We start from the raw sequence: 12095 nt of genomic DNA, 5'->3' as shown, positions 1-12095 counted from the left end.
AAGGAGCCTCCCCAACAAAGACTATCTTTGTTCTGGAAGATGGCCAGTGTCTCTGTATTATTCCAAGTACTGTACCCACCATGAGAAAAAGGAACCTGCCCCCATTCCAGCTTCAAAGCTTTAAAGTCTGACTAGTTATCAGTGACTCTGAGCAGCTACCTGTGTGACCTTGAGCAGACGCCTTGCCCTCTCTGGACTTGATTTCCCCATCTGAAGAATGGGTTGGTTGAGTCAGATGATCTCTAAACACCTGTCCAGCTCTGGCATCTAGTGATTCAGAGCGCTGGTGAGAGAGAGCTTCACCTTATTCCCAGAAACCTTGTCCAGACTCATTCACATTTGGCCATCTGTAATGAGAGGATGGGACCTTGTGAATGTATTTCCGTTTTCTTCAGGGAAGCTTCATATGTGCTGGGTTTTGTAGAGAGAGATGTTGCTAATGTCACCAGTCATTCCCTTGTAGAAGACTAACTTGGATTTGTCTTCCTGGTGGTCCAGATAGGGGTCACATCTGGCCATATTCTTCTTCTTCCTCCCTGGCCTATTTCCTTGTTGGTGATACCTCACTCCAAAACCAGTCTGCCAGGCATGAGCCATGTGGCAGGGTGCTGGGGATTCCTCTATGTCAAAGTCTCAAATGCACCGCTGACACCACAGGGCCTCTAATGAACTGCTTGTGAGAGTAATATTACTTCTTTGTTGGGGAAGCTCAGACTCAGAGTGGCTGGAGGTATGGAAGGCAGGGCAGCACGTGGACTGGAAATGGAACCTAACCCTTTATATCCCCAGTAGAAAAGTCCTGGATAACTTGTCATTTGCCCAAGATCCATCCTCATACAGGACTTATCACGTGCTTGTACCGGGGGCCATTAATAAGGTTTTTTACCCCTCTCATTTTGGCAGCTCCGAATGACCACTTGCTTTATAGTAACCGGTCTCAAATTTATTTCACCTTGGAATCTCATGAGGACGCACTACATGATGCAGAAATAGCATGTAAGCTCCGCCCAATGGGTTTTAAGGTGAGTGCGGGATGGGAGAGATGGGAAGGAGTTGGACTATAGACAGGAATTGTCAGGAAGGGCTGCCTCCCTGGGAGTAGGGACTCTAGAGCTCAAGAAGAGCAGAAAGAAGGCTTTGCAAAGGAGCTGGGGGGCCCTTGGGAAGGGGTGACTCAGGTCTGCAAGAGAACTGGATTCTTCCCCAATTCAATCTTCAACTGACAATCTGCAGAGCAGCCTGGGCTTTGAGACTCTCCAGAATATGGACTTGGGAGCTAGACTGCCTGAGTTTATTTCTCAGCTCTGCTGCTTTTACTAGCTGTGTGGCCTTGGACAAATCACTTAACCACACAGAGCCTCATCTCCTCATCTGTAAAATGGAGATATTCAAAGCACCCACTAAATAGAGTTGTTGTCAGGATTACATGTGCTAATATATGTAAGGTGCTTACAGCAGTGCCTGGCACATAGCATTTTATATATGTTTTCTATCACAATCATCATCATTGACATTTTCCAGGAACATTGGAAAGAGGAGGGTGGGAGAAGTATTGCTGGCCTGGCCCTCCTGAACTTCTACTGAGCCAGGATCCTTGGGAGCTTAGCCAGCTTTCTTTGAAGAGATCCTCACACTCACACAATGGTTGTGCCATTTCAAGACTTTAATATAGTCAGTTGGCCTGCCGGTATCCCCAAGCATTTAGGTCACATGGGGGGTGGAAAGAAAGACAGCCTAGGCATCTCTCGGGATGCCAGGATGCAAAGTGTCACTTTCTGCATTGCTGTCTGGCCTCAGGACTGGCCCTCGGCCACATGTCAAAATTTTGTTTGGAAGATTAAATTTAAGCCTGTGCTCTACTACTTGAAACCTAAGTGACCATGGGGAAGTGTCTTCACTCTCTGAACCCCACGTATCCTTGTTTGCAAAATGAAGCTGTTGCTAACTGCCCTGATTGCCTCAAAGGGATGCAGTGAGGACCAAAGGTGAACATGGCCGAGAAGACGTTCTGCAAGTTACAAAGTTTGTGGGTCTTGGTGTAGTGCTCTCTCTACACAACCCAAGGATGCCTTCCTCAGAAAACCAATTTATCCAAGTTCAGGTCCATGATCCCTTATTTGAATCTCATGGGACTTGATGTGTTCAGAATCCAGAATGTTTTAGATTTTAGAAAGACTATATATTAGATAATATCCTCAGTGAACTCTGGACAGCCCCCCATAATCAAACACACTATTTCGGCAGCAAATGACATGAAAATTCACACTGAGTGGGACAAATATTTTAAAACACTTTACATTGTTAGGTCAGATTTTGTCACCTAATGACTTTTGATGTCAAGCTTATAAAAATATTGGATTATCAGAATTTTTTAGAAACTGGGAACTTCAGGTAAAGCGCAGTATACTCTGCCATTGATGTCAGGTGAACTCATACATGTTCTTTCATGAGGTTTTCAAGAGAGACGGTGGATTAGTATGTTCTCTTTCCTAAGGAACACATTTAGAATTTAATGCTCATGTCTTAACCCAAGGGAGCTTCAGTGGGGGCATTTTAGGTCTTGTGGCAGTACGAGTCAGAGAGCTGCCTGGCGGTAAGAGGACTTCCCTTGCAACCCTTTTCCACTGCCACCCTAAGCCTAGGGCCTAGGGCCTTGACAGCATGGGGGAAGCAGGGCTGAGAAGCAATGGAGCATTTTGGATGAAATGGGAAAAGTCACTTCTCCGTGAAGGAAGAGTTGGTGGAATTATTAAACAGGAGTGTCGCTTCCCCACAGTGGTGGGGTAAGTGGTGGGGGCAGTGATAAGAGAACTTGTCTTGGAGGTTGAGAGAAGACTTGAACTGATGCATATAATTCAAAACCACCTCATACCCTGATTTGCATATTTCCCATCATTTCTATGTGAAATGCCCCAAAGGAGGGGGTTCACCTGGCAGCCCTATTCCAGCCATGCTGCCAGGGCTCAGTGGTACTCAACATACCCCATAGGTGGCACAGCTCTCAGTGGGGTGAGTTGGCTGCCCTGAGCAGGGGGAACAGATGGGATGCTGCTGCTTGGCATGATTAGTGGGATCCCAGAGGTCTCTCCAGTCTCCCTACACTTACGCCCGTGGCTGCCCTGCAGTGTTATGCAAGCCTTTCTCCAGGAGCCCCCTGGTAAACGCTGCTGGGAGGAGCAACAAGGGAGGACATCAGCGTCCATGTCAGCCAAGATTAGGCTCCAGAAAGAGGTGGGGGCATATGGAGAGGTCCCCAAGAGGTTTGGAGCAGGGGCCACTGCCCAAGAAGGCAGCTCCACCAGCCCCTATAGCCAGGCCACAGCCTGAGGGCTCCCGGGCCTGCAGAGGCCTGTTAGCAGGGGAGGCAGGGGAGTGCCCAGCAGCTGCGACCTGGATTGTTTCATTCACCAAGTTAGACTTAGGGTCAGCCATGGAGGCAAGGGAGTGGGGAGCAGGCTACTAACGGGTGGCCTGGGTGACTCAAGTGAAATGCCCTCCAAGCCAAGTTGCAAATGGCCACCTGTCCCAAGGCACACAAAAGGCGGCCCTCTCCCCTTCTATTTTTATCTTCTTTCCTCTTCCCCAGGATGCTCCTCTGATCTCCCTACTGTGTCTCTCCCTGGGCAGTCAGGCTTGGAGCCTGAGGAGCCATGAGCTTCTTTATACTTTTTAAAGACATGATGAGGGAGCAGAAGTGAGCTGAGCCCCTAGGAGTGAAAATATTTGCTCAATCCCTGCTTAGTCCTCGGAAAGGCAGCCTGCTTTGTGGGGAAAAGCATTTTGGGAGTCCTAGGACCACAGCTCTAACTCTAGCTTTGCCTCTAGCTACCTTTGAGGTCTTGGAGAGATCATTTCCCTTCTCTTGGCCCCTTCTGAAAAATGATCAGTAAGTTTAGGTGCTCACTCAAGCCACACTGGATCTCTGCTCGACACACTAATTCAAAGGAAGGCATATCTGGGCAGGCCTTGAAAGCTAGTTAGTATGTGGTCAAATGGGGGCTCTTGCTACATTTGGTGATACCTCCATACAATGGTGGGGCAGAGACAAGGTAGCAAGGCACAGTGGTTAAGAATACGGGTTTTGATATCAGTCAGTCCCAGGTTCACACCCTGATTCCACAATTTACCAGCTGTGTTACTTTGGGCACGTTACTTTTTTTGGGATTCAGAACAGCTGCCCACATTTTACGGCTGTAGATAAGAGAGTCCTTTAAAAACACTTCACACAATAGTGAGTGCTCAGTCAGTATTTAATGATTGTTATTAATAGTAGCAGCATTAATAAGGTGAATCAAATGGTGCTGAATGCTACTGTTTTCTTCCAGGCACACTTTAGAAAAGCCCAAGCGTTAGCCACCCTAGGCAAGGTGGAGGAAGCACTAAGAGAGTTTCTCTATTGTGTGTCCCTCGATGGAAAGAACAAGAGAGCAAGATCTGAAGCCCAGAGGGTGAGTTGAAATGACATCAGGTCCATCTGCCTAATGGACCCTCACCTCTCTGTCTTCTCTAGGGAGGGGAGTTAGGGTGCTGCCCTCCCTGGCATTTGGGGTCCTGAGTGGGTGGTTCCCTGGGTTAAGGGGATGAGAGGGAGAAACAAGTGCTAAGTGATTGCTCACCAACACCATCCTCCTGGTGTGTCAATCAGATTGGCCAGTTCCCGCTTTTTTGTAGGAGCCTATGAGGAATGTTCTTGCTTCCCACCGTCTGGATTGTCGGTGGGATAAAAACCAAAACTAAGCAATTTAACATGGGGATTGAGGGTCCCAGAGGAGATTCTAGCTGTTGATCTGGGGTGTAAGGCTGCCTGCAGTTGTATAACTTTTCTTTGCCTGAATCACAGTTTCTCTAGCCGCACAGGACAGCCAGCTCCTGGGAAAGGACTTTGGTGGTCCCAACTCCCCTGCCATACACAGAACTCCTTTGCTAGAAATAAAACACACTGTCTCACAGATGCAAGGCAGAGACCATTATAATATAATCCAAACAATCATTCCAACTCTTGGGTCCCAGGAGTATGTGATTGTTACCAAAAAATTTGCATGAAATACTGAGAATGTGAGTGAAGGCTCACAGATCTTCAATTCGTGGGCTTTGTTGTTTATTGTTTTGTAATTTACTCTCCTGGTGTCTGGCTCATTGGCCCGGAAATTGGATGCTCACAGTCGGTGGTCATCTCCGCTCTTCTTGTGCCCCAGTCTCTATTTACCACCAGGCCCCAAGGCTTCTGCCCCAGTGTGGTTTACTGGAGTAGCGGATGCTGGAGCAAGAGACAGGACTGGTTTCTGAAGGCTCTAGAGAGGAAGCTTTAGCAAAATCAATGAACTAGGGGAAACTGGGCTCTGGATTTTCTGTCTTTCACAGAGGATTTCCTTTCTGAGAAGTTGCTTTGAACTGGTTTGGGTATGTGGACAAGGTGTGTTTAAGAGGAACATGGGTCAGGGAGAATTGCTCCAAGCTGTGGATCCTTCCTCAAATCTTAAGTGTAGTCCATGGTGTGAGTAATAATAATAATAAGAGGAAGAATAGCTAACATTTGTTGAGTATTTCCTCTGCACCAGGCACTGTGCTAGGCACTTTGTATGGAAGATATAATTTAAACCCTCCAGCATCCCTATGAGGGTAGGTACAGTTATTTATCCCCATGTACAGATGAGATAGATGACTTTCCTGAGGTCACACAGCTAGCGATTCGTGGGAAAGCATTCAAACTCAACTCTGTCTTCTTCCAAAGCCTGGTCTTAGCTGCTCCGCCATCCTGCTGTCCCGCAAGGCCATCTCCAGGGTCTCATCACTCACTGGTGGGGCTGGGTTAAAAGAAGCAATGGAATTATCTAGTTCTGGGATGGACTAAGGCAGTGGGAAAAACTTCGACTTCAAGGAAAGAGTGTGCAAATGCCTCGGCCAGCAGAGGCAGGTCTCTGGCCCAAAGATGAATGGTTTCTTTACTCCTGTTTGTCGATTTCCCAGTTGGCATCAGAAGTTCTGGTATCATTAGTTGGGTTGACCTCTCTTTCCAGGCTGTTTTTATAGATCAGCTGTTATCATTTCCACAACTGCCTAACAGGAGGCAAGACATTTTGTGAAGCTCAGGAGACCCAAAGAGGCGTAAGCCACAGTCTCCATCTTCAAGGAGGTTACAATCTTGCATTTGTTAATATGAATGCCAGGCAATACAAGTGAGCATATGCTCATGGTGAGTGCCATGGAGTTCTGAAACTAGTGTGAAAATTTAGAGGCTAATTTCCATTGAGTTTGATGAGGTCTTGGCAGCCATTTAAGAACACTGAGAGACCTTAATTGTGCTTGTTTACTGATCATTCCAGTTTCAGGGCTAAAGATTTGACAGAGATGGTCCAGGTTCACTTGGCCTTAATAAGCTGCCTTAGAACTCACAGGCCAATGGTTTTGAAAAAGTGTTAGTTTTTACCTCAGATTCTTTTTTCTTTTCCTTCTGGACCTATTTGGGCCTTTCTAAGGCTGACACTGAAGTGAAATTGACTTTCAATCATGTGGAATGATTATTCTCACTGAGAGTTGACCCCAACTTTTGTTTTCCAAAGCCATTGAGAAGGCCTAGAGAGAGATCTTAGGTAGCAGAGTGAAGAAGGGAAATGCTGCTGTTATTTCTGCTTTATTTCCTTTGATTTCTCCTCTCAGCCTACTTCTCCCTCCCGTTGCCCTTTGCCCTTTCATCCTTGTACCTTGGGATGCTGCGTGGCTGCCGCTGAAGAGCATCATGCTTTTTTTGGGAGAATTCCAGGAAGACTGCCTTAGAAGTAGGTTGGTCCTGTTGGGCCACTCAGCAGGGTTTCTGAGGGCCAGCTGTGGCTCCTGTGGAGGAGGGACCTCTAACAGCTGGCATTGATGGCCTGGGGCACTGTGAGCACCTCCCCCTCTCACTCCTTTCTTTGTCAACTCATACATGGGAAGTGGATTTCCTAGAGCTGGAAGGATCTGTATGAGGACTTTGGGCCTGAATTCTAGGCCTGTCCCTGGGCCCTGGGATGGATAAGCGTCTTAATTCAATTCCATCCAGTGTGATGAGTGTTTATAGGGCATCTGTTACGTGCCCTGCAGAAGCCAGCCATCTGGTTGGAGAGAAAGACTTACATCTGTGGTGCAATTCCAGGATAACACAAGATGGTGTCATTTAAGATGCTATATTGTGGTGCAGTAGAGAACATGAAAGGACAGGAGAGAGCAGGGAGACTGGAGTAGTAAGGGAAGGCAGCACTGAGCGGGGCTTTGAAGGCTGAACAGGGTTTGGCTACATGGTGAGTGCTGGCATCTGAAGGAACATCATGAAAGAAACTGCTGGGGGCCAGCCAGAGAATAAATCAAACTGGAGTTTCATATTCTGTCAAATTCCACTGATCACTGAATACCCTGACTACGTACCCTGAACCAGGGCGTAGAGCATCCTGTAGTAGGTCTCCAGACACTGCAGGTACTGCTAGGTGGTAAACACTTGAGCATGTTTTAGAAGCCAAGTGACCTGCCCTCCTTGTATTACATGTTACACTATATATATATACACTATATATATATATATTTTTTTTTCCATAATCCCTGCTGTCACAAGGGGAAATTGAATCAAGAATGTGAACAGCTAATGGTGAAGCCTGCACTAGAACACACATCTTTGACCCCCAGTCCTTTCTGGTTCTTCTCACTCTACCCTCCCAGCTTATCCAATTGCAAGGGAAACCAGTAATAGATAGGAACCTGCCTGCCCCCAGTACTTGAACTTAACCTAACGTTCTCTGGAAAGTGAAAGCCAGAATGGGGGAGGTGAGGCTGGGAGAAGAGGGAAGAAGTTTGGGTTCTGCCGTTCCTAACACTTTAGTGCTCAGGTTCCCAGCTCTGAAGGGATTAAAGATCCAGGGGTGATGTTGGGGGGAGGAAGAAGCAAAATGGGTAGGCAGAGAAAAGAAACAGTGAGGAATCTAGGAGACATTTGTAGATTTCTACCCACTTGGGTGTTATGGACACTCCAGGTTCCCCAAGTGAGGTCTCTCTCCTGACTTCCCCTCCCTTGTCTCTTTCCTCATAGATGGGTTTTAAAATCCCACTGCAGATATTTCTGTGGAATGGTAGCACCAGAGTGGTCGCTCTTAACCTTGGCTAGGTAACAAAGGCATCTGTAGTGCCTTCTAAAAATCCAGATTCCTTGGCCACACTTCAGACCTGGGGGAGATGGAAGTGGGAGTTAGGAACCTGGATTTTCCATAAGGTCTCCAGGTGATTCTGATGCACACTGAAATGAGGACCCCTGCCCTGGTGTGTCGGGGGCCACTGGTCCAAGTTTTGCCCTGCAAGCTGTGCCCCCTGCCCCCTCCTTCCCCTGCCCCCTTCACCTGAGCACCTGTAGAAACTTAAGTAGTGAAGTCTTCTGTTTTATGTCACAGCTTCTCCTTAGTTTCTTTTCACCATCATTCCCGGGGGATTCTCAGGAACATTCTCCCGATATCCTGAAGCTGTTGGCACCTCACCCTAGATTAAAGGAACACGTAGAGTCAATGGCTACTGAAGGCACCAGCCATAATCTACCAAAGTTGTCACAGGTAAAACTCAACTCACCCAGCTCGCTCGTGACGCTTCATTTGGCTGTTTTGTGGGCAAACATGGGGAGTGAGCCCTACCTCTCCTACTTTGGTTCCTGAGAAAGAAGAAATGGAGTCACTAGTGGTTGTGTTCTTTGCTAAGAACATTACTTCTTAAAGATACAGTTGCAAATTTCAGGCATGGTCCCAGAGTTTATTTATTTATTTATTACATTTATTTTTTTAGTTCTTGGTCACATCTAGTTGAGAGAGAGATTTGATAGAACCGGAAAGGAATTGGCCCACTGCCCCTAGACCATACAATTGGGGTGGGTTTCTAGGCTTCGGGGTGGAGCCTGGGAAGAGGGCCTGACAACCCCTCCTTTCCGGCATTTTGTTTGTTCAAGCTGCTGGCCTTTGAGCACCAAAACAGATCCCTGTGCAAAGACAACTCCATTTGATCCCCAAATGGAGATAATTTCATATTCCTGCACTATGTCTTACACATAAGTAGGCTTCCACTGCATATTTGTTGCAGCTAAGAGAAAAGAGATGGTGGGAAGAATGTTGAGTTGAAATTCTTGGGAGGAAGAGACATATTTGTGCCTTTCTTTGAACACAAGGGAACAGAACACAGAGAGATGGGCTCTGGGCCCTGGCTTTCCTGGCAGGGTAAGTGGGCAGAAGCTGGGGCTCAGAGGTTCAGACTCGAGTGCAGAGTTTAGCATTGAATGCCCGGGCACCTTTGGGGAGCAATTTCCCCTCCATTTGTGCCAAATGTTCTTACCCTGTATGTAAGCCCTGGGCTCTCATGTTTTCCCAGCTTCTCTGCCTACTCTGGAGAAAGAATAAAGTGCATGTGTGCCTGAATTTTTTTTAAAAGTCAGAACTTAGAGCAGTGGTCCCCAACCTTTTTGGCACCAGGGACTGGTTTCGTGGAAAACAATTTTCCACAGACTGCAGGTGGCGGGGGCGGGGATGCGGGGGGGAGGTGGAGCTCAGGCAGTGATGCGATCGATGGGGTGCGGCTCACCTCCTGCTGTGCTAACTGGCCACTGACCGGTACTGTCCCTGTCCCATCCCGGGGGTTGGGGATGGTAGTCTTAGAGTATCTCCTGAAATCAGAGAACTCCTAGTGATTTCAATAATTGTTTGAGATCACCATTACATGATTGAGAATGCTAATACTGAACCAAAGTGCCTGGAGTGACTTCTAATTGCAGCTCAATCCAAAATGAAGAAAAAGAGCAGCTCTGGCTTTCCAGTGTGAGCCAGCTGGGGAACAGGGATTGGATTTCTGCTTAAACTTTGCTTTGCAAAGCAGTGTCCTCCTGTGTGGACAATGCTTGGGCTCATGAACAGTGAAGACTGTAGTATTGCCATGGTGCTGGAGAAAACCTGAACTCCCCAGGTTAGAGACAGAAAACTCACATCCTTTTTCTCCTCACCTCATTGTTTTCTCCCAATTGTGTGCTCCTCTTTTTCATCCAGCTACCAAATTTTTTTGGTAGGCATTGGAGGGAAATGACAAGATAAACATTTTGACCTGTAGACTATGGATGTAGATTATAAAGGGGTTCTGCAGGTAAATTTGCATAAACATGTCATTGGATTTATTTGTAGATCCATTTTCAAATATCCCTCTCCTGAGCAAAAATTCTTGAAAAGGCTAGAGACATTATTGCGCTTTTTTTTGCCATGATTTTGTCTCTTTTTCAGACTTTTCATCCAAAATCTCATAAAAGGAATAGTTTGTCCCTTGTTCATTTGACAAGTGTAACATATAGCTCTGGAGCATGTGGTGACTTGGCAGGCCCGTGAACAGACCTGTGCCAAAGCCCTACCCAAAGTCCTTCTGGAGTTGGAGTTTGGGGATTGTACGTGGCTGTGAATGGTGGTGAGGGTGAGAGGAGGTATTGGGTGGCAGGATCTACTCTCATTGCATGCCTTGGTTTCCCTAAAATGGTTACTGGGGAATGATCTGGATAGGAGGGGACTGGTGCTATCTCTCACAATTCCTCTTTCAACCACTGCCCAAGGAGCCTCTGCCCTTACACACCTTTCTGTCCTTGCCTAGGGAAGTTCCCTAACTTCACCCAAGCTCGGCATGCCTTTGTTGCAGATGCTGTGTGGACAGGAAGTGGGAAATTTGCCTTATGTCTGCCCCTCAGTTGAGCTGTGTGTCCACTAAGTGATCAGGGGTGGGGATCAGGGCTATATAGTTTTCTCTTTGTTCCCTCTGGGTAGGAATATCATAGGACAATATTGGTCCTAAGTAGATTCTGATATTTGGCCTTTTCTTCATCCAGGAAAATCAGGAGCTCCCACATTGTTCTAGTCAGGAGGAAGCAGCAGCCAGGGGAGATGGCGGCAGCCTGCTGGACCCAGCTAAAGTAAAGGTGGATGGGCCACAAGACAACATGAAAACCCAGGAAGGAGAGGAGGAGAAGCAGGATGCTACCTCTCCAGAAGCTGCTTCCATCAAGACTGGCAAATGCCAGGAAAAGAAAAGGAAACATTGCCAAACTGAACCACAAGAAGACATGGAGGTGCCTAATAAATCCTCCAAGCAAGGTACCACCTCCACCCAGGGAGAAAGTAGCTTGGACAAGATGCCTGGGCTCACTAATCTATGCAAGTTACTTACCCTCCACCTGGGGGCTCGTCAGGCTCTGGGTATGTGACCCAGCTCTGGCACTTACCCGCTGTGTGACCTCAGGGGTTGCTGTGAGGTTTCTGTGAGATCATGCATGGGCCACGCACACTGTAAGCACTCAATAATAATTACAATGGAAAGCCAAGGCATCAGGTGAAGCATAGTATCAAGTAATGACATCTCATGCTCTTGACAATGCCATTTCCTTCCAGACCAACCTGTCACTACCCCCAGCCCCATTCTAGGAATGTAGGATGAGGGAAATTAGGTCAGGCCTCATGCTGCTCATTCCCAGTTGTGTTCCCATAGGTAGGTATCTGAGAAGCAGTAGCTGCAGCTTAGTGTCTTTCCAAGACAGGTTAGCAGTGCCAGATTCAGTTTCAGCTTTCAAGGCCTGGCTCAGTCCATGGAGTTGCTGCTGGTTCTGCTGTTGAGCGAGATGCCTGTTGCATTTGAATGAAGTCCACAGGCTTCCTGGACATTCCCTGACTTGCACTTCTCTTTCTCTGGGAGCTGCTGGAAACCTCTGAGAGCCTGCTTCAAGGCATCTCATTCTTAATGGTTCAGGTGGCCCCTAAATCAACTCTCTGGGAGGTGTTGAGAGTGGCAAATTAAAAAATAAATTGGGTTTGTTTGCCCCAGAGGTACTGTCTGTGAAACCGAGGTTGGTCCAACTCTGACTTATTGCTTTCTAAATCACAGATCCTCCTGCTGATCCGGGGGCCAAACCAGTTCTTAGTATTCCACTTGCATCTTTTGACGCATCTGACCTTGAATGCTCCCTGTGTATGAGGTATGTGATGTGTACTGTCACTTAACTGCCTGATGTTTTCTCCTCTCTGGTGCCTGGACCTTTCCACCAGTGACCTACTGCTTGGTTGGTTAGCACATGAAAG

General features: G+C 47.3%; 1 protein-coding gene across 3 annotated transcripts in view; it reads left to right on the top strand.

The window, feature by feature from the left end:
* LONRF3 (LON peptidase N-terminal domain and ring finger 3) overlaps nucleotides 1–12095 on the top strand; it is a 33465-nt gene that overhangs the window by 2817 nt on the left and 18553 nt on the right. The window contains exons 2-6 of one of the 3 annotated variants that reach the window (XM_012653532.1): nucleotides 904–1022; nucleotides 4326–4448; nucleotides 8409–8564; nucleotides 10853–11117; nucleotides 11902–11992. In XM_012653532.1, the coding sequence (XP_012508986.1) occupies nucleotides 904–1022; nucleotides 4326–4448; nucleotides 8409–8564; nucleotides 10853–11117; nucleotides 11902–11992 (754 nt within the window). The remainder of the gene's footprint in view (nucleotides 1–903; nucleotides 1023–4325; nucleotides 4449–8408; nucleotides 8565–10852; nucleotides 11118–11901; nucleotides 11993–12095) is intronic. The other 2 variants (XM_012653530.1, XM_012653531.1) reach the window with 2 other exon arrangements.

Source organism: Propithecus coquereli, unplaced genomic scaffold, assembly GCF_000956105.1.
Source record: "Propithecus coquereli isolate 6110/MARCELLA unplaced genomic scaffold, Pcoq_1.0 Scaffold422, whole genome shotgun sequence".
In the NCBI taxonomy this organism is placed as follows: Eukaryota; Metazoa; Chordata; class Mammalia; order Primates; family Indriidae; genus Propithecus; species Propithecus coquereli.
Note: the sequence above shows the minus strand (reverse complement) of the source record. Positions and strands in the feature narration are given on the sequence as shown.